This window comes from Balaenoptera ricei, chromosome 2 (assembly GCF_028023285.1).
Source record: "Balaenoptera ricei isolate mBalRic1 chromosome 2, mBalRic1.hap2, whole genome shotgun sequence".
Lineage (NCBI taxonomy): Eukaryota > Metazoa > Chordata > Mammalia > Artiodactyla > Balaenopteridae > Balaenoptera > Balaenoptera ricei.
In genome coordinates, this window is record NC_082640.1 from 95,924,851 (window position 1) to 95,944,434 (window position 19,584).

Here is a 19,584-nt window from a genome sequence, read left to right on the forward strand (position 1 = left end):
CATTATTCATGATTCAAAAGTACATATCTTACTATCAGGAAAATATTCCTACTTACAATACAAATCAGTAACAATTTTAGTTCCCTTGAGTAAGCTTCTAAAGATACAAGGTCAAACATGTGATAGACCAGAGCCCTGGGGTTCATTTAATGAAGCAGGTGGCTTATTCCTGAGAAACTGTAAAAAAAATCCTGAGTCTGTCAGGCTATTTTGTGTCCAAGTGCTTTATTTTAAAATGAAATTAAAGGGTGTAGAGTATTTTCAACTCAAGGAAGATAAAATTGAATGTACATACAATGATCTCATCCTATGTGTCTGTTTAAATATGACTACAGTGACTTTCACCCCAGAATTATTAGTTTAAAAGAAGTCAAACAGAAAACTAGTTTGAAAAGGGATGGTATGTACAACATATAATATATTAATGCTTAATCTATATCGAAAGAGTTCTTATGGAATAATAATAAGATGATTAATGAATACTCCAGGAGAAAATGAGCTGAGTAGACATATAACAGAGTCAAAAAAAATGCAAGTGACCAATAAAAGACATGGAAATGTTATTTAATCCATCTAATAATCAAAGATATACCCATGACAGCATTTATCAGACTGGAGGAAAAAATTAAAAGATTGATAGAGTGTTAGTAAGGCTGTGGGGAAATGGACTCTCATGCAATGTTGCTGCATATTACAATTGGTCCTTGAACAACATGGGTTTGAACTGCATGGGCCCACTTATACATGGATATTTTTCAATAGTAAATACTACACTACTACATAGTCTGTCCATAGTTGGTTGAATCCATGGATGTGAAGGAAATGGGGATAGGGAGTGTCAATTATAAGTTATACGCTGATTAACCACTGTGTCGTTCAAGGGTCAGCTATAGTTGATAAAATCTTTCTAGATGACAATTTGACAATGAATTTCAAAATTTAAAGTGATCGGGAACAAGGCAAGGATGTCCCCTCTCACCACTGCTTTTCAACATCATACTGAAGTCCTAGTGAATGCAGTAAGACAAGAAAAGGAAATGAAAACTATACAGATTAGGAAGGAAGAAATAAAACTGTCTTAGTTCACAGATGACATGATTATCTAGGTAGAAAATCAAAAAAAAAAAAAAAATCAACCCAATAACTCCTGGAACTAACAAGCAATTACAACAATGCTGTAGGATACAAGATTAATATACGAAAGTCAATCACTTTCCTATATATCAGCAATGAACAACTAGAATTTGAAATTTAAAACACAATACCATTTACATTAGCACACCAAAAAAACAATGAAATACTTAACCACAAATTGAATAAAATATGTACAAGATCGATACAAGGAAAACTATAAAACTCTGAAGAACAAAATAAAAGAACTAAATAACTGGAGAGATAGTCCATGTTCATGGATAGGAAGACTCAACATTGCCAAGACATTAGTTCTTCCCAATTTGATCTACAGATTCAATGCAATCCCAGTCAAAATCCCAGCAAGTTAGTTTGTGGTTATTAACAGATTCTAAAGTTTATATGGAGAGGCAAGAGACCCAGAATAGCCAACACAATATTGCAGGAGAGGAATAAAATTGGAGGACTGACACTATCCAACTTCAAGGCTTACTATAAAGCTACAGTAATTAAGACAATGTGGTATTGGCAAAAGAACAGTGAATTCAATCAGTGGAACAGACTAGAGAGCCCAGAAATAGACTCACATAAATATAGTCAAGTGATCTTTTGATAAAGGAGCAAAGCAATATAATGGAGCAAAAATAGTCTTTTCAACAAATGATGCTGGAACAACTGGACATCCATATGCAAAAAAAAATGAATCTAAACACACACCTTACACCTTTACAAAAACTAACTCAAAATGGATCACAGACCTAAATGTACAGCATAAAACTATAAAACTCCTAGAAGATAACACAGGAGAAAACCTAGATGACTTAGGATCTGGCAATGACTTTTTAGATACAACACTAAAAGCACAATCCATGAAAGAAAGAATTAATTACCTGGAGTTTATTAAAATTAAATATTTCTGCTCCATGAAACACAATGTCAAGAGAATAAAAAGAGAAGCCACATATTGGGAGAAAATATTTGCAAAAGAAATATCTGATAAAGGACTATTATCCAAAATATACAACAAACTCTTAAAACTCAACAATATGAAACAAATAGTCTGATTAAAAAATAGTCCTTACAGACTCCTCATCAAAGAAGATACACAGATGACAAATAAGCATATGAAAACATGTTCCACATCACATATCACTGGGGAAATGCAAATTAAAACAGCAATGAAATACCTATATGCAGCTATTAAAAAGGCCAAAATCCAGAATTCCAAATGCTGGCAAGGTTGTGGAGCAACAGGAACACTCATTCATTGATGGTGAAAATGCAAAGTGGTACAGCTACTTTGGAAGACAGTTTGGCCATTTCTTTCAAAATTAAGCATACTCTTAACATACATTCCAGCAATCGCACTCTTTGGAATTTATCCAAAGGAGTTAAAAACTTATGTCTACACAAAAACTGGCACATGGATTTTATAGGAGCTTTATTCATAACTGACAAAACTTGGAAGCAACCATGGTGTCCTTCAGTAGGTAAAGGGATAAACTGTGTCTATCTACTAACAGACAATGGACTATTACTCAGCACTAAAAAGAAATGAGTTATCAAGATATGAAAAGACATGGAGGGAACTTAAGTGCATATCACCAAATGAAAGAAGCCAATCAAAAAAGGTTACATACTGTATGATTGTAACTGTATGACATTCTGGAAAGGACAAAACTATGGAGACAGTAAAAAAGATCAATTGTCACCAGGGATTAGGGAGGAGAGAGGGAGGAACAGGCAGAACATAGAGGATTTTTAGGGCTATGAAACTACTCTGTATGATGGTAGATACATGTCATTATATAAATTTGTCCAAACCCATAGACAGTACAACATCAAGAGTGAACCATAATATAAAAGGTGATTATAATGTGTCAATGTAGGTTCATCAGTTGTAACTAATGTACCTCTGATGGAGGATGTTGATAATGAGAGAGGCTATGCATGTGTGGAGGCAAGGGGTATATGGAAAATCTCTGTACCTTCTGGTCAATTTTGCTGTGAAGCCAAAACTGCTCTAAAAAATAAAGTTTATTTATTATTAAAATGAGAATGTCTTTAACCCAATAATTCTATGTCCTGGGATTTATGCTAACGAAAGAACTGATCAAGTGTGAAAAAAAATTGTGTGCATGAATATGCATGAGTCTTTTTTATAATAGTGGAAAATTGGAAGCAACCTAAATTTCCATCATAGAAGTCTAGTTAAATAAATTATAGTATATCCTTGTAAAGAAATATTATTAAGTATTAAAATGTGTCCAATTATAAGGCCAAATGAATTATGGTATAACCATATAATATTAAACAAGAAAGCCATTAAAAAGACTCTACATTAAAAAGATTATGTTTGTATGCTGATATGGAATAATTCTCAATTTATATTTTCAAATAAAAGCAAATATATATATATTTTTTTTCCCCCTGTAGTTACACACATAAAATGTTCCTATGTATATCCCCAAAAGGGAAAACATATGTATATATTACAGTGGATAGAGTATTTCTGGAGGATTCATAAAAAAATCTTTAACAGTGGTTGGTTCTGAGATTGAAGGAAGTCTTACTTTTTTTTTTAAAGTATAAGACACAGAGAAAAGTACATAAAGCATAAAATAAAGCTCAATAATCTGTCACAGAGAATGCCCATATAACAACCAGCAAGGTCAAGAAAGGAGTATTGCCAGCACTCTAGAGAGTCCCTTCATGTCCCCACCTAATCATTTCTCTTCCCTAATTCCCAAAGGTAGCCACCATACTGAATTCTATTTCTAATTTGCTGAAGGTTTTTTTTTAATCATGAACAAATGTTAAATTTTATCAAATGCTTTCCTTTATCAAGATTACCACATTTTATTCTGTCACATGGTAAATTACATCAATTTCAGTTAATAAATCAAACTTGAAATTCTTGGAATAAACTCAACTTGGCCATGATATATTATCCTATTATATTACTGGATTAAATTTGCTAATAATATTGTTTAGAATTGTTTGCATCTAAGTTCATGGGAAAGATTGACCTGTACTTTCCTTTTCTTGTAATGTCCTTGTCTGATTTGGTATCAAGGTAGCACATTTGCTTTGATCTCAAGGTTATATTGGCCTTATAAAAGAAGTTGGGAAATGTTCTCTCTTTTCATATTCTTTGGAAGAATTTGTATATGCTACTTTTGTGTGATGTTCCTATTTTTATGTTAATCCAATATCCCCAACTGAATTGTAAACGAATTAAATCTAAGGACTATACCTAGGGTTTTCTGTATCCTAAGCATCCAACCCTTCACTTTGGATACAGCAGGATTTGAGAAAATAATCATTATCTTGCCAAAGAGTATAAAATCTGTCAACCTATAGAAAAACATTCAATTCACACTATTAGGCATAAACATGAAAAATTATAATTCACTTCCATCTATTTTAGGACACCAGAAAGATCACAGAATGTTAGGGCTGGACCCGTCTCCTGTGTGCTCCCTATGTCTGCAATACTAATTACATTACACCATAGGTAACAGCATGGCTGAGTGGAAAATGCATCTACTTTGAATCAAATCTACCTGAGCTGGAATGCAGATAATAACTCCATTCACAAGCAATTTGTCTTTGGTCACATTATATAAATTCTCTGAGCCTCAATATTTTCCTCTGCAAAACTGAAATAATAAAACTTGATTTACAAAGCAAGGTTAGAGATGATGTATATAAGACATCTAGGTACTTCACACAAATTCTAGCACAACTTTAAGTCCATATTTTTCTGTAGCAACCTCCAAATCTTTGTGTCTCCAGAACATGCCTTAAATAGTCTTCATTAGTTAACCTTTTCCCTTGAGTTAATTTGCGTTTGTCTATAATAGATAGATACAGTTTGTATCTACAGATACAGCTTGTCTCCTTACTGCTCCCATGACCACCAATACACTTTAAAAAACTCCATGCAGTTACAAACTGTTCCCTGACTAATTTATTTTCCTACCTTACCTATTTTCTTGCTAAACTCTTCCCCTAAACTTTTCCAAAATATCCTATCAGGAAGGTCAGAGAACTGGAAGTCTTTGGCAAATGTAACTGATTCACCCCTGTGAATTTAAAGAAACAGCTGCTCTTACTCTCATTTTAGAAACAGAAATTGAGACATGGGGGTGTTCATCCAAGTTACAGAGCAAATTGGTCCCAAAGAGGGACAAGGTCTAGAGAGCTTTTCATTGTCCTGCTTACTCTACCAAATATTAGTCTGGGGGTCAACATAGGGTTAAATGTTGATCAATTGGCTACTATCATCTATATGAAACATAAATGCATGGAAATAGATGACAAACCCCTCTGAATTGGGGGGATTATTTACCCTTGTATTTTTATTGTTTATCTTTTAACTGCATATAATAAAGGTAGAAGGTAAGGGCTATGCACATACGTGGTGTATTAATACACCTGCATTGGTCCAGTTAATTCTTAAAATACTGAATAATGTTTATCTCACTGCTGTGAGTGCAGTGTGCAAGCCAAAGTTTGGAGGCATCAAAACATGGTGACCTAATAATGATAAGAATCTAAGAATCACAACAAAATTTCATAACACAACCAGGCATGCATATGAATTTTCAGCAATAATGGTTTCATTTGAAACCACTCGGAAACAGTGACCCATATTCCTCCAAACTGCTTCCCCCTAATCAGTCTTGTTTGCCTTCGTTTATGCTAAAGGTAAACATGCATTTAGCCTAAGAAAGGAAATGGAAAAAAAACAGAGGTGACCTAAACAACCTCTGTGAAGCAAGGCTTCTAATCTGCAATCAAACAGCTTAGTCACATCATCCAAGTGAAGCCAAATCACTCAAAATCGTTAAATAAAAGATTCCATTTCCAGTCCTACTCCTAAAAAAGAATATAACCAGAGATACAAACACCATCCCCCATAACTGAAAGGAACTTGGTTCTTGTTTATTGATAATACCATGTGAATGGTTTTATATTCACTAATTAATGACAGTAACTTAAAATTTCAAACATTTTTAAACACAGGCCACCCAGTACTCACACTAAGCCCTCCTGATTTTTGTACCAGTGAGCACGTGTCTTCAGTCCATGTTCAACACTTAATTAAGAGATTCTTTTTGAAGACTGTACTCTGGATTTACCATCTTCTCAGAGGCCAGGCTGCTGCAGTTCATTAGCAGTCAACATCTGGCTGAAATGTTTTAAACTACTATTTTTCTTAACCATTATATGGATGAGGTTTCGTTATTCTAAGCAAACTGAAACAATGTCTTTGTATGGACTTCTAAACATAATAATTAGTGACAGTGCAAATTGTTTTCTGATTTTTCTTATACTGTGTAGCAAAGTGCCATTAAAAATCTTTACATCATAGTTTAAACCTTTGTATAATTGCGAGAGTCTTTTCATTTTGTAATGTAGGCCATGCCTTTACTTTTTAAGCACAAGGTCTCTTTCTGAAGGCCAAGAAATATTTAACTCAAATATAGCTATATGCAAAGAAAAATTATCTTTAAACTTTCTCAAGGAAACAGGCCTTATAAACTTATAAAATAAAAACTTGGACATATTTGGCACAGAACTTTGGACATTCCAGTTACTCTGCTTCTGAACCTCAAAGGTCCCTTGCACAGTATGGATTTCAAACTTCAAAAACCCTCCTCTGAAAATAGTATCAACCCATGTCTACACAACTAATTTGCCCCTGAAATTAAGTTAACTGAATCTGTTCAGGGACTTAAGCAACTAGAAACATCCCTGTAGTCAAATAAGTTTTTAAAAGGAATTTCATGAGGCTGCATAAGAATTTCTAGGCCTCAGCTGACACATATTTATAAGTCTGGCTCAGAGAACTGTTATAATGCACTTATGGGTTCACTCTGCCTGAAATGCCCTTGGGCCCCTCCCAGTACTTTGTGTCAAGACATAGCCTTCCTTTCCTTTAAAATTTTTTTAGTACTCACCACTTACTTAAAATCTTCCTCGTTTAACTTTACCAAGGAGCCACTCTTACAACCCTATTTCCCATTTAAGTATAAAATATTTCGCACCTTGGATGAGATAGATACTTAAGTTATTAAGTCTTCCGTTAGTATTCCACTATGTGTATTTATGTTCCATAATGGCATTGACCATTCCTTTTCTTTTCTTTTTCTTTTTTAAAAACTTGTTTCCTCCCTTGCCAGGATAACGTAGAGTGTGGCAGTCCCAGCTGAAAGAACTGAAATCAATGTAAATCCTATCTTGCTATCTTCAGCTGAGACCCCTCCAAAGGCTTCGTTAGGCTTGGAATGAAATCCAAAGAAGACTCTGCACAATGTGGCCTCTGACCACCACTCTCAGCTCACCTTCCACCACTCTGCCCTCTCCCCACCTCACCACATCCCATCCTCACAGGCCTCTGCTATTCCTGGAACGTGACAAGCAGCCTTTCACCTTAGGTCTCTGGCATTTACTGTTCCTTCTGCCTCCCTTCTCTGCTCGCTCCCTCAGGTCTCTCTTCAAATGTCTCCTCCTTAGAGAGGACTTCTCCTACCTCCCCATCTAAAATAGTTTCCCCTTTCCACAGCCTGTTTTTCTTCCTAGCTCTAGCAGATATCATCTTATATATTTATGTGTAGAGCTGTTCATTATCTCCCACCATCACCACAACCACCAGCAGGTAAGTTCCATGAAAGCAGGGGCTTTGCAGATTTTATTCACAGTTGGTGCCTAGAACAATACCTGGCATGTGGTAGGTGTTCAGTAAATGTCACTGAATGGCTGCTTCCAAGATCCCAGCAGAGGGAAGAATTTGTGGGTAGAAGCCAACCAAACACACTTTCCTATCCAAGGCTAGCCTTTAGAGTTGCAACCTGTTTCCCAAGCCAGCCAGCTGTCTCTAAGATCCGTAAGAGGAATTTGGTCCTTTCTTCTTGGCCTCCAAGGACAACTCCAAGAACACAGAGAAACAACACATAAGTCTACAGCAACCTGAATCCTGAACTAGTGAAGTAGGGGCATACCTTACAGAATGCCTCCCCAACTAACATTTTGCTGATAGAACATCTCTTGGGTTTTGATACTCAGACTGCATAGACTTTATATATCTCTCAGTACAATACTTTTTGAAAGGTGTTTATTTAAGAAAAAAAATATACTTATATCCCGAAACCTAAATACAACTGTTGGGCTGCGCCCCACAGGCCTACAAGGCCTGTGCTTACCCAGATTCAAGACTGAAGAAACAGCCCAGAGTCAGCAACAGAGACATCAATGGTTTAATGGATGGGGGAGCTTACAAGTCTGAAGCAGGGTCCTGGAGCGACACCCTACCGTGTGCAGGGGATGGTGGCAGCAGTCTTCGCTCCCGGGGTGGGGCGGGGCGGGGAAGGGGAGACTACAAGTTATAGGGGAATTGATGTCAGGTGGGCTCATTAGTCACCGGGGAAACCAGTAGACGGGCAAGCCCCTCACCACTCCTTTGATAACAACAATCATCAGCTGGGGCGTGGGGCATGTATGTAGGAAGGTCAGTCATGTGCAGGAAGGTCAGTCATGTGGGTTTAGGTGAAGCAGGGACTGGTCGGGCAGGGGACGTACAGAGAACAAGAGAACAGCCATCTTGAGTGGCCTGACCATACAACATTGGTAATAAAATAGTGTGTGCAATACTGGGATACCAGGAGTCCACAGAGAAGACACAGTGCACTACTATGCAAACTTGTTAACAACCATATTAATTGTTTGATGTTCAAGAAAACTGTTTTAAGTATTTTTCATTGTATTTCTAAGTTACTTATTTAGTGGAATTTTTTACTGTGTTTTTGTAAGACTGTAGGACATTAGAGGTTCTGAGTTGAAGAGCAATGCATTATAATTTTTCCTATTTAAAATAATAAGAAATAGGCCTCCACTTAATAATTTTGTGCAGAACATCTAATTTTTGGAATGGATTCCTGCCATTAAGTGAAAGATGCCTGTATTTTCTTGGATTCTTAGATTCACCCAAAACCCATCAACAAGCCTCTCCCCAGGCCTTTCTGATTTGGTCAAACTCCAGCAGCTCATCTGTTCTCAATCTCTAACTTTGACTCATTGAATCTCTTCTCATGTCTTCATCTTCCAGTTCCCCCGAAGGCAGTCATTCGGGTCATCCACTGCCCCTTTTACCTTTCATTTCATTCACCCCTTCTCTCTGTCCTTTTCTTAATATTTACCAAAAGAATATATGCACATAATTTAAAAGATCAAAGGAGCTAAAAGGCTGATATCAACAAAAGCAATCCCTAGCTCTCACCCTCATCCCCAATGCAGTGTGCCAAGAGTCAAACACTTTCAACTAGCTCTTGCTTTAAATTATCAAATAATCTGAGTAAAATACTATCTCCTAGGTATCCCATGTTAAATTTCACCTACTGCCTTCTTATTATGGTAAAGGAGAATTTTAACTGTCTTACACTCACCTTTCACCCAATCTTTCTCCACAAATTTATGCTGAAAAAGTTTGGTTAAATCCATATTCAACACATTCAAACATGTCAGATTTATCAATTCTTTATTTTCCTGATAAGATTTATCAATTCCATTTTTTCCCTCCCTCTTCGGGTTCTAATCCGCACAGAGTGTTTTCTAAGCTTCTGGGTGTCATGGATGTTATGTTGCGATTTCTCATCACCAGTGTTCTATAAATACCCAACTGCTCTCTGCTGTATTAGATTTCCCATCTCCAAGTTCCCATGTCATCTTCTTTCTTGGTTTACTTCCTAGTTTTGGTGGATTATGTGCTGTAGACTTTTCGATTTTGCATGTTTGAGATTATTTTATTCTATCCTTAAACTTGATCAATTCATTTATTCTAAGCTAAAATTCATTCATATTTTGAAGACATTACTTTGTTGCCTTCTATCTTCCAAAGCTATTTTTAATAAAGTAATTTTCATTCCTGTTCCTTTGATTGTGATCTCTCCCTTCTTTTCTTGTGCTCTCTCAATCAGCTTTTAGTGTTTTCTACTAATATTCAAGTTTCAAAATTCCCAGATGATATACTTTGGGTTGTTTTATTTTTTTTTTTTTTAATTAAATTTTTTTGATTTTTAAAATTTTTTTCTTTTTTTAAATTAAAAAATTTTTTTAACTGAGGTATAATTTGGTTTGGTTTTTTTTCATTATTATGCTGAATACCCAATGAGCACCTTTCAAACTGAGAACACATGTTTTCATTTTGGCAAAATGTTATTCTAAAAAATAATTTTCTGGGAATTCCCTGGCAGTCCAGTAGTTAGGACTTGGCGCTTTCACTGCCGTGGTCTGGGTTCAATCCCTGGTCGGGGAACTAAGATCCCACAAGCCGAGGCAAAAATAATAATAATAATATTATTATTATTATATAATTAATATAATAATGTTATTATTATTCTAATGACTGTTTACTCTGTTTCTCCTTGTATTTCTGGAATTTATCTATAAGTTTTCCTACCTTTCTCTCTCTTACTGTCCATCTCTTTTTTTTCCTACTTTATCAGCATTCTTCCTATCTTTTTACTGAACTTTTTATTTAAGCTATCATATTTTTAATATCCAAAAGTTCTTCTTATTGTTTGTTCCTTTTTTTAAAGCAACATTCTTTTTTCAACATTTCCTTTTATCTCTCTGAGGACACCATGACTTCTTTGAAGGATTTTTCTGCTCTCAGCATTGTCTGTTTCCTCTGAGTTCCTTTTTTCTTTGTTTACTTCATGTTGGAGGCTTTTTTCCAAAGTCCGACTATCTTTTGATGCCCTATCATCTTTAAGAGTGAGTCACTAAAAAGCTGATTAAAAGCTTTGTAAATGGGCTTCTGATATGGTCATAGGGTAGCTGGAGAATTTTTGTGGAAGGGGGTCACCAAACATCAGTATCTATAGGTCTTTTCTCTAGGATGGTTCAATTTCCTCTGAGAAGGATCTTCCAATATTCCTGGTGGGGTGTGCAGTGGTGAGGCTGCCAGTATGCTAGAGCTGACCAGAGGAAGGGAGTTGCACTGTTCAGATGCAGAATGCCCTTTAATCCCCCAGTTTTCAATTCTATTCTGGTCCTGCCTTTCTCAGGGCTCAGTGTCCCCAAGTCCAGATAATCTTTGTTTCTCCAGAGACTCCTGCAAAGATGGGGGGGAAAGGTCTCCTTATTTAGGCAGGTAAGAGTGGACTCTGAGGGTCTAACTGCTCCTCATAAAGAGTTTCAAATAAATTCCCACCCCCCATGTCACCCTGCTTCCTATGATACCCAGTGCCTCTAATTCCTAAGCTTTTCCAGAGAGCTGTGAGTCAGCTTGCTTTCCATCTGCACCTCCCTCCACAGGCACTTGGCTCTGATCTTTCTACTCTGCGAAGTCATGCACCATCCTTCCACCCACTTTCCATCTTTGTATCGTGTGGTTTAGGATTATTTATGTCTCCTTGATTTATCAAAGATGGAGCTTCTTTTCTTGTTTTCCCTATTGTTTGGGGATGATTTTTTGAGAAAAGAACAATGAATGAGAGGTAAAGAAAGAGTAGATATGTCTTTATTCTGTCATTTTGAAACCAGAAGTCTCTAGTTTTTTCTATTTCATAGGTCTTTTATCACATCATACTCTTCTGTCAGTTACATTTTGATTCATAATTTGTCTTCCAGACTTTCTGGGTAACTAGCCATCTTATTTTACTGGTTTCAGACATGCAACATTTAGTTTATTAGTAAATTAACAAGATCCACATCTATTTATCATATCCCATTTGCAGTAATTGTTGTCTGCAATTGAATTGGGTACTGAATTTACATATAATTGGGAGGGGATTATTTATCATTTGGAAGGGCATTAGTTACCAATGTCTCGCAGGACATTTTCTTTATCAGATAGGCGGGCTATTCTCTGCTTGCCTTCCTGTCCCTCCATTCTCACACTTCTCTGTACCCCAGGAGACTGACTTCTGTGAACAACTCCCCTAGCCCATCGCCATTCGCTGCCATTCCCACCCATCTCACTCTCCCTACCTCGATGCATTTCTGGCAACATCACTCTGTAGCCGCAGCTCCTGAAGTATAATGGCTTCTGGCTTAGAAAGTGAACTCTTCCTAGTTGGTTCTCTTGATCCTGGCCACACCTCTGTAAATAGTCTATTAAACTCCTTTCAGTTATACCCTGTGTGCCATTTGTTTCCTATGGAGACACTGACTGATACTGTACATCAGCAAAAAAAAAAAAAAAAAAAAAAGATTTTGAACTAGCTCATCTCTAAAGTCCCTTGAGTCTCGTGTTTTATGATTTTTATGAGTCAAGTATACAGTTGGCACTTAACTAAAGACTTTGGACAAATTAGGGGCTTCCTTTCAGTCAAGATTCCATCTTACTACAGCAAAGAAACTCTCCAAACAATTATGCTCAGCCCCTAGAAAATATAAGAATTGTCAGTACAACTTAGACTAGCATGGAAAACTAGGATATACATATTGTTCCCTTTAGGCAATGGAGTCAGATAGTTCTGGTAAAGTACATTTGTTTTTGTTTTTGTTTTTTTAATTTCTAAAAAATTGAGGTATAATTGGCATATATTATATTAGTTTTAGGTGTACGACATAATGATTCAATATTTGTGTATATTATGAAATGAAATCACCACAAGTTTGGTTAATATCCATCACCATACATGGTTACACAATTTTCTTTTCTTGTGAGGAGAACTTTTAAGTTTTACTCTCTTAGAAACTTTCAAATATGCAATACAGTACTATTAACTATAGTTACCATGCTATACATTACATCCCCATAACTTATTTATTTCATAACTGGAAGTTTGTACCTTTTGATTCCCTTCACCCTTTTCGCCCACCCCTCATCCCACACCTCTGGCAACCACTAATCTGTTCTCTGTATCTATGAGCTTGGTTTATTTATTTTTATTTAGATACCACATAAAAGTGAAATCATACAGTATTTGTCTTTCTCTGTCTGGCTTATTTCACTTAGCATAATGCCCTCAAGGCCCATCCATGTTGTCACAAATGGCAAGATTTCATTCTTTTTAATGGCTAAATAATATTCCATTGTATATATATACACCACATCATCTTTACCCATTCATCCATCAATGCTCATAGGCCATTTCCCTATCTTGCTTGTTGTAAAAAAGGTTGCAGTGTACATGGAGATGCATATATCTCTTTGAGTCAGTGTTTTCGTTTTCTTCAAATAAATACAATGACCAGAATTGGAATTGCTGGATCATATGACAGTTCTATTTTTAATTTTTTTGAGGAACCTCCATACTGTTTTCACAGTGGCTGTATACAAATTTACATTCCCACCAACAGTGTGTAAGGGTTCCCTTTTCTCCACATCCTCACCAACACTTATTATTTCTTGTCCTTTTTATCATAGCCATTCTAACAGATATGAGGTGATACTGCATTGTGGTTTTGATTTGCATTTCCCTGATAATTAGTGAGTTTGAGTATCTTTTCATGTGCCTTTTGGCCATCTGTATGTCTTCTTGGGGAAACTATCTATTCAGATCCTCTGCCCATTTGTTAATTGGATTATTTGGGTTTTTTGCTATTGAGTTGTATGTGTCTTTATATATTTTAGATATTGACCCCTCGTCAGATATATTATTTACAAATATTTTCTCCATTCAGTAGCTTGCCTTTCCATTTTGTTGATGGTTTCCTTTGCTGTGCAGAAGCTTTTAAGCTTGATTTCATTCTATTTGTTTTTTGTTTGTTTGTTTTTGTTTTGTCTTGTTTGCTTTTTTTGTCTTTGCTTTTGGTGTCAAATCCAAAAACAATCATCACCAAGACCAATGTCAAGGAGATTACCACCTACGTTTTCTTCTGATTATGGTTTCAGGTCTTACATTCACCTCTTTAATGCATTTTGATTTAATTTTTGTGTATGGTATAGGATAGTGGTCCAGTTTTGTTCTTCTGAATGTGACATCCAGTTTTTCCAACACTATTTACTGAAGAGACTGTCCTTTACCCATTATGTATTCTTGGCTCCTCTGTTGTAAATTAATTGACTGTATATGCATGGGTTTATTTCTGGGCTCTCTATTCTGTTCCATTGATCTATGTGTCTGTTTTTATATCCAATACATTTGCTATTTTTGACTTTGAAACACAGAGATAGCCAGAATTAATTCCAAAGGTTCAATGGTTCTTTTTCTTCATCTTTTCTTCTTTTCCCTTAGATATTCTACCATCAGAAAGCCAGAAAAATGCAAAAAATAAGTCTCACCAATCCTCCCTTTAAAAAGAAATGAATTCCTTGACCTTAGCCCCAACCACAAACACCAGATTATCTCTTTTTCCAGGCGTATCTAGAGTTTTTGTATCCACTGAAATTTTCTACTTTCTCACCTCTCATAAACCCTTCAATCCATTCCTATTTTAAACTGCTCTTGCCAAAGTTTTCTTCAACTTCTTTGATGCTGAATTCAATGGATATTTCTTATCCTCATCTTACTTAACCTCTCAGCAGCATTTGACACCACTGCTACTCCTTTCATGAAATATTCTTTTGTCTCTGCTGTTGCCCATCCTTTCTAGTTTTCCTCCTATCTGATTACTCCTCGGTCTCTTCAGGTAGACATCTCTTCCTCTGTCCATCCCTCAAATGTTCATGCTTGTGGAACTTGTCTTATTCTTCCTTATCTTTGTGCCTACATTCTTCCACTGGATGTTCTCCTCCACTCCTATGGCTTCAAAAATCATTTATATACTAATGACTCTCAAATGGACCATCTCAAGTCCAAATATTACTCCTGGCTTTCAGAGATATTGTTTGTAACTAAATAGTATAACTCCATCAGTGTGCCCACAAATTCCTCATATTCAACATTTTGCCTTCCCCTCAAACCTATTTTTTCATCTACATTCCTTATCCCAGTGAATCACACCAAGCCAGAGACCTGGGTATAGTCCTTGACTCTTTGCTGTCTCACATCCAATCAACAATCGAGTCTTATTGATTCTGTCTGAGATGTACCTTAAATCTATCATCTAATTCTCTCCCCATTATCACTGCCACTTCCCTAGAAGTGGCATCTCTCTACTGCTAATACAGTTACCCTCAAGTCTAAATTTTATAATAGAGCCAGGGTGGTCTTTTTAAAATATAGATACGATTGTGTTATCCTCTTCCTGAAAGCTGCAATGGTTTTACAAACTGCTATCCAGATAAAGCCCAAATTCCTCAACACTGGTTTACAAGGCCCAGCATCTGGTCTCCTACCCTGTCATTCAAATTAGTATATGCTTCAGCTAAATTAAGCCTCATACTTCCTCCAACAAGCCATGATCACTCTTACTCTAGATATTTTCACATGATATTTCCTCCGCCTGAAACATGCCTATCCAATGTTATCAGTGTTATCATGCTATCAGTATTTCTTGACTAACATCTATTAATCCCTGTCTCAGCTTAGATGTCCTATGTTCTCTAAATGTGGATTAGATCTGCTCCCATAGCACACGACTTATCCACTTATCACACTCTCTTACAGTTGCCTATTGACTTGTCTCTATTCCCCTCTTTAGATCATAAGTACTATGAGGGTTAAAACTATACCTATTATATCACCAATGCCTTGAACATTAGCTGGCACAAAGTAGTCACTAGATAAGTAATGGCTGAATGATGAACAAATGAATAAACAAATAAACCATCAGATTAAACACAGTGCCAGTGGAAGCAGATTTTAAATAAGGACTTATTTTCCCTTACTTTCTCTCTTCTCAAAAAACAAATAACAACAAGTAAGGTAACCTACCTCCAAATGAGCCATTGCTTACAAAGGACTAATTCCTGTATAGTTACACATGACAGCTAAAGAGAATTCTATCTGAGCCTTTGCTTTCTCCTTCATTTTTCTTTTCTCTTACATACAAAATTTTCAAAGTGAAAGTTTAAGCAGTCTGAAGACTAAAGCATGTGGGTGACTTTCTCTTGATCTGCCTGATGCCCAGTCTATATTCCTAAACCATCTGTAAACTTGGTAGTGTATGTACATGAGATAAAAAAGAACCTATGATAATATTTTATTTGAACCAGAACTCCAAAACATTAATTAAAGCTGAGCACACCTGCTCTGAACTGCAAAGTCGGAGATTTATGTGAACTTGTAAAGTTAAGGCTTTCTGACCTATTGTAGGATTTATGTCTTCTTTAAATAAGTATTTCCTCTTTGCAATGCAATATTTTTTTTAAAAGTTTGTTTCAGTGACTAAGCTGCTGGCATAAACAGATATGCTGTTCAGTTCCTTTATTTCCTGGTCTTTACCCTTTTTACCCACTGCTTGTCAAGTATTTACCTGAAGGTTCTGGGTGAAAATAAGTAGGCCCAATTATGAAGCCTAGAATTTCTTTCTCTAAAGTTAATTTGTTAATGAGGTGATCTAAAAAGATAACCAGGGGCTTCCCTGGTGGCACAGTGGTTGGGAATCTGCCTGCCAATGCAGGGGACACGGGTTCAAGCCCTGGTCTGGGAAGATCCCACATGCCGCGGAGCAACTGGGCCCATGAGCCACAGCTACTGAGCCTGCGCGTCTGGAGCCTGTGCTCCGCAACAAGAGAGGCCGCGATAGTGAGAGGCCCGTGCACCGCGATGAAGAGTGGCCCCCGCTTGCCGCAACTAGAGAAAGCCCTCGCACAGAAACGAAGACCCAACACAGCCAAAAATAATAAATAAATAAATAAATAAATAAATAAATAAATTTTTAAAAAGATAACCATGCATTCAATCTCCCTAGTTAATCTAAGAGCATTTTGATACAGCTCTTCACATATTTGCTTACTCTTTGGAAGGTATCAACTACCTTGTGGTTTATCACAAGCAGAACTTAAGTTACAATGCATGCCCATGTGTGCAGTCCTTTCAGGTAAGACAAAGTTTTTCAATTAAAGAAAGGTGTTCTAATTTTGAGATTTGGACGCTAATACTTTAGAAAGAAAGGGTTCTGTCAGGCTAACTCATTCAAATTGGTTACCTTGGATAGGTTCATGCCCAGCACTGTGAGTGTCACCAAGCCAGCGCAACAGACCAAAGCACTGGAGCTGGAGAGGCCAGAACTCGGTGGGATGTTTCCATCTACCAAGCAATTCATTCCAGTCACGTCACTAAGACCAAAGTGTTCCTAAGAATAGAAGGAAAAATAGCACTAGTAACTTTGGTTGGATTCAAGGAGTAGCGGAAAGTTCTTTCATTCCTCAGAGAGCAAAAGTCTATCAATGGACTTATTATGCTACTTATAGAAACAACTTGTGCAATTCAATCTAGCTGAGTCCATACATGAATGACATTTTATTTAATGGCTCTTGGTCACAGGGCACTATAATCGGAAGATTAATTTTTACTTTGTTGAACAAAAAGCTACTGATCCATTTCCTAAAATTGCTTTGAATGATATTTTTCATGAATATTAATTGATTTGAACAAATATGTAAAAATCTTAAACAATTATAATTCAAGTAGCAAGACAAGAAATACACAATTATTAGTGAGGCAGGTTAAATCTCTGTGTAGCACATCCCAACACTCTGTCATTGTAAAAGTCTAACACTAAGCCGTGGTTTGTTTCTATGGAGTATTTTATGGAATACTTTTCTTCAGAGGACCTTCCAAACTTTCTCAGTTCTGTTTTACTTATGGAAAAACCTAGGCACCAGCAGATTAAGAGACCTTCTCAAGATCACATATAGGGAGCTGGAAGTAAGATCCAGGTCTCTGATTTCTGGTTGAGAACTTCTCACTGTGGTCAGAAACCCGGGCCAGCATATTGTCACTGTGATTTAATGTAAATCAGTTATATGAGGAAATCCAGATTTTTACTAGGGTTTATAGATACAAATTAGCCATATGGTAGCTTTCAAGACAGCCAAATTAGAATTCAGCCACAAATGAGAATGCAGACTCCAAACAAAGCAGGGAAACTCTATTTCTACAAATAGGAAAGTCCAAAGAAATAATCAGACTCTGATCTCAAGATGGAAAGCTCTAGGATACTTAGATGAATACCTAGGATGAGGACACTTAGGATGATATCATATCATATCCTTTGTAGTTTAGGATTAAAAATAAATTCAAAAAATTAAAAAATTAAAAAATTAAAATAAATTCAAGGTCATCTCCTCCTCAAGAAAAAGTACCATCATGTTTACAAATTACTCAAACGGCTCAAGACCAAAGTAAAAATACTATTATATTACATAATTATGCATTTCATCATACATATTATTCTTCAGAGAAACTTCAATAAACTAGTTAGAATAGCCACAGTAACAACAAAACTCTGCAAATAAAAGACTGGTTTTTTCCTTTTTATTTTTTTTGTCTTTTTTTCCCTAAGCTGGCAAAACTCATCCACCACAAAAGAAGAGATTCAGTTGGATGTACTTCTCTTCTTGATTTCAAACCACCTAAAAATTTCCTTTCCAGAAATACAAACAAATTATAAACTAAAATACCGCTGCTGCCAATGCCCTTTCGTACAGAACATCTGACAGCTTGTTTAAAAAAAGTCCTTGGAGAACGCTATATATTTAACCATGAACTGATCCACAGGGTGTCTTGAATGTGAATCATACTTACAAACTTATCACGCAATGTTTAAATTACAATGTACAACAGATTCAAAATGCAAATGGGTTTTGCCAAATTCAGTAATAGTGCTATCCCAAAAGGATAACATGTTCAATTTAATATAAACAGATTATCCTCTGGAACTTTCTCGTATTTGAATTTGAAGGTTTCTGAACAGGCTAACATTTAAATTACTTCTCTGCCAAACATTTATTAAACAGACCTGCTTTTGCACATAAGTTGTCAAATCGAAAAGGAAGGCTGTAAGACCTGAAATTCTCAAATACAACACAAAGCAACATTTGTTCTTTAGGTCACTTTATCCATATGCTACAAAAGGCATGTTGCTATAAGGAATATGAAATTGCATTTGCCAAGCAAATGCTTCCAAATACTGTAATTCCCACTAATGCATGTGACAAGCCAAATGATTTGAAAATTTAAAACCTGCCAATAACTTTTCCTGTAAGTTGTTACCATGTGTCTGGGAGAAAGAAAGGAAGGAAGGAGGGGGTGGGTAGGAAGGAAGGAAGAAAGGAAGGAAGGAAGGAAGTCTAAGACCAGAACAACGATAATTAGAGTACAGGACTATACATCAGAAATAAATGTGATGCATATCTGTAATGGATATGCCAATGAGTCCTAGGCTACTCATAACAAAGTTTCAAATAGGACCACCAGGCAGTAAGGAACACAAGCTCTGTAAAACATGAATTTTAACAAACAAATCAAATTGACTTAGCAAATCAATTTTCTTTTTGTCCTTCATACTTTTTTAATTAGGAGAGAAAGTGGAAATTTTTCATCTTCTTGTTCTTGTACATGACATTAGAGATGTTCAAAGTAATTATTCAGTGTTTCTAGGAAATAC

At 36.2% G+C, this 19,584-nt stretch overlaps 1 protein-coding gene across 4 annotated transcripts in view; it reads right to left on the reverse strand.

The window, feature by feature from the left end:
- GALK2 (galactokinase 2) overlaps nt 1-19,584 on the reverse strand; it is a 140,027-nt gene that overhangs the window by 82,814 nt on the left and 37,629 nt on the right. For all 4 annotated transcript variants that reach the window (XM_059913323.1, XM_059913324.1, XM_059913325.1 and 1 more), the window contains one exon: nt 17,122-17,268. In XM_059913323.1, the coding sequence (XP_059769306.1) occupies nt 17,122-17,268 (147 nt within the window). The remainder of the gene's footprint in view (nt 1-17,121; nt 17,269-19,584) is intronic.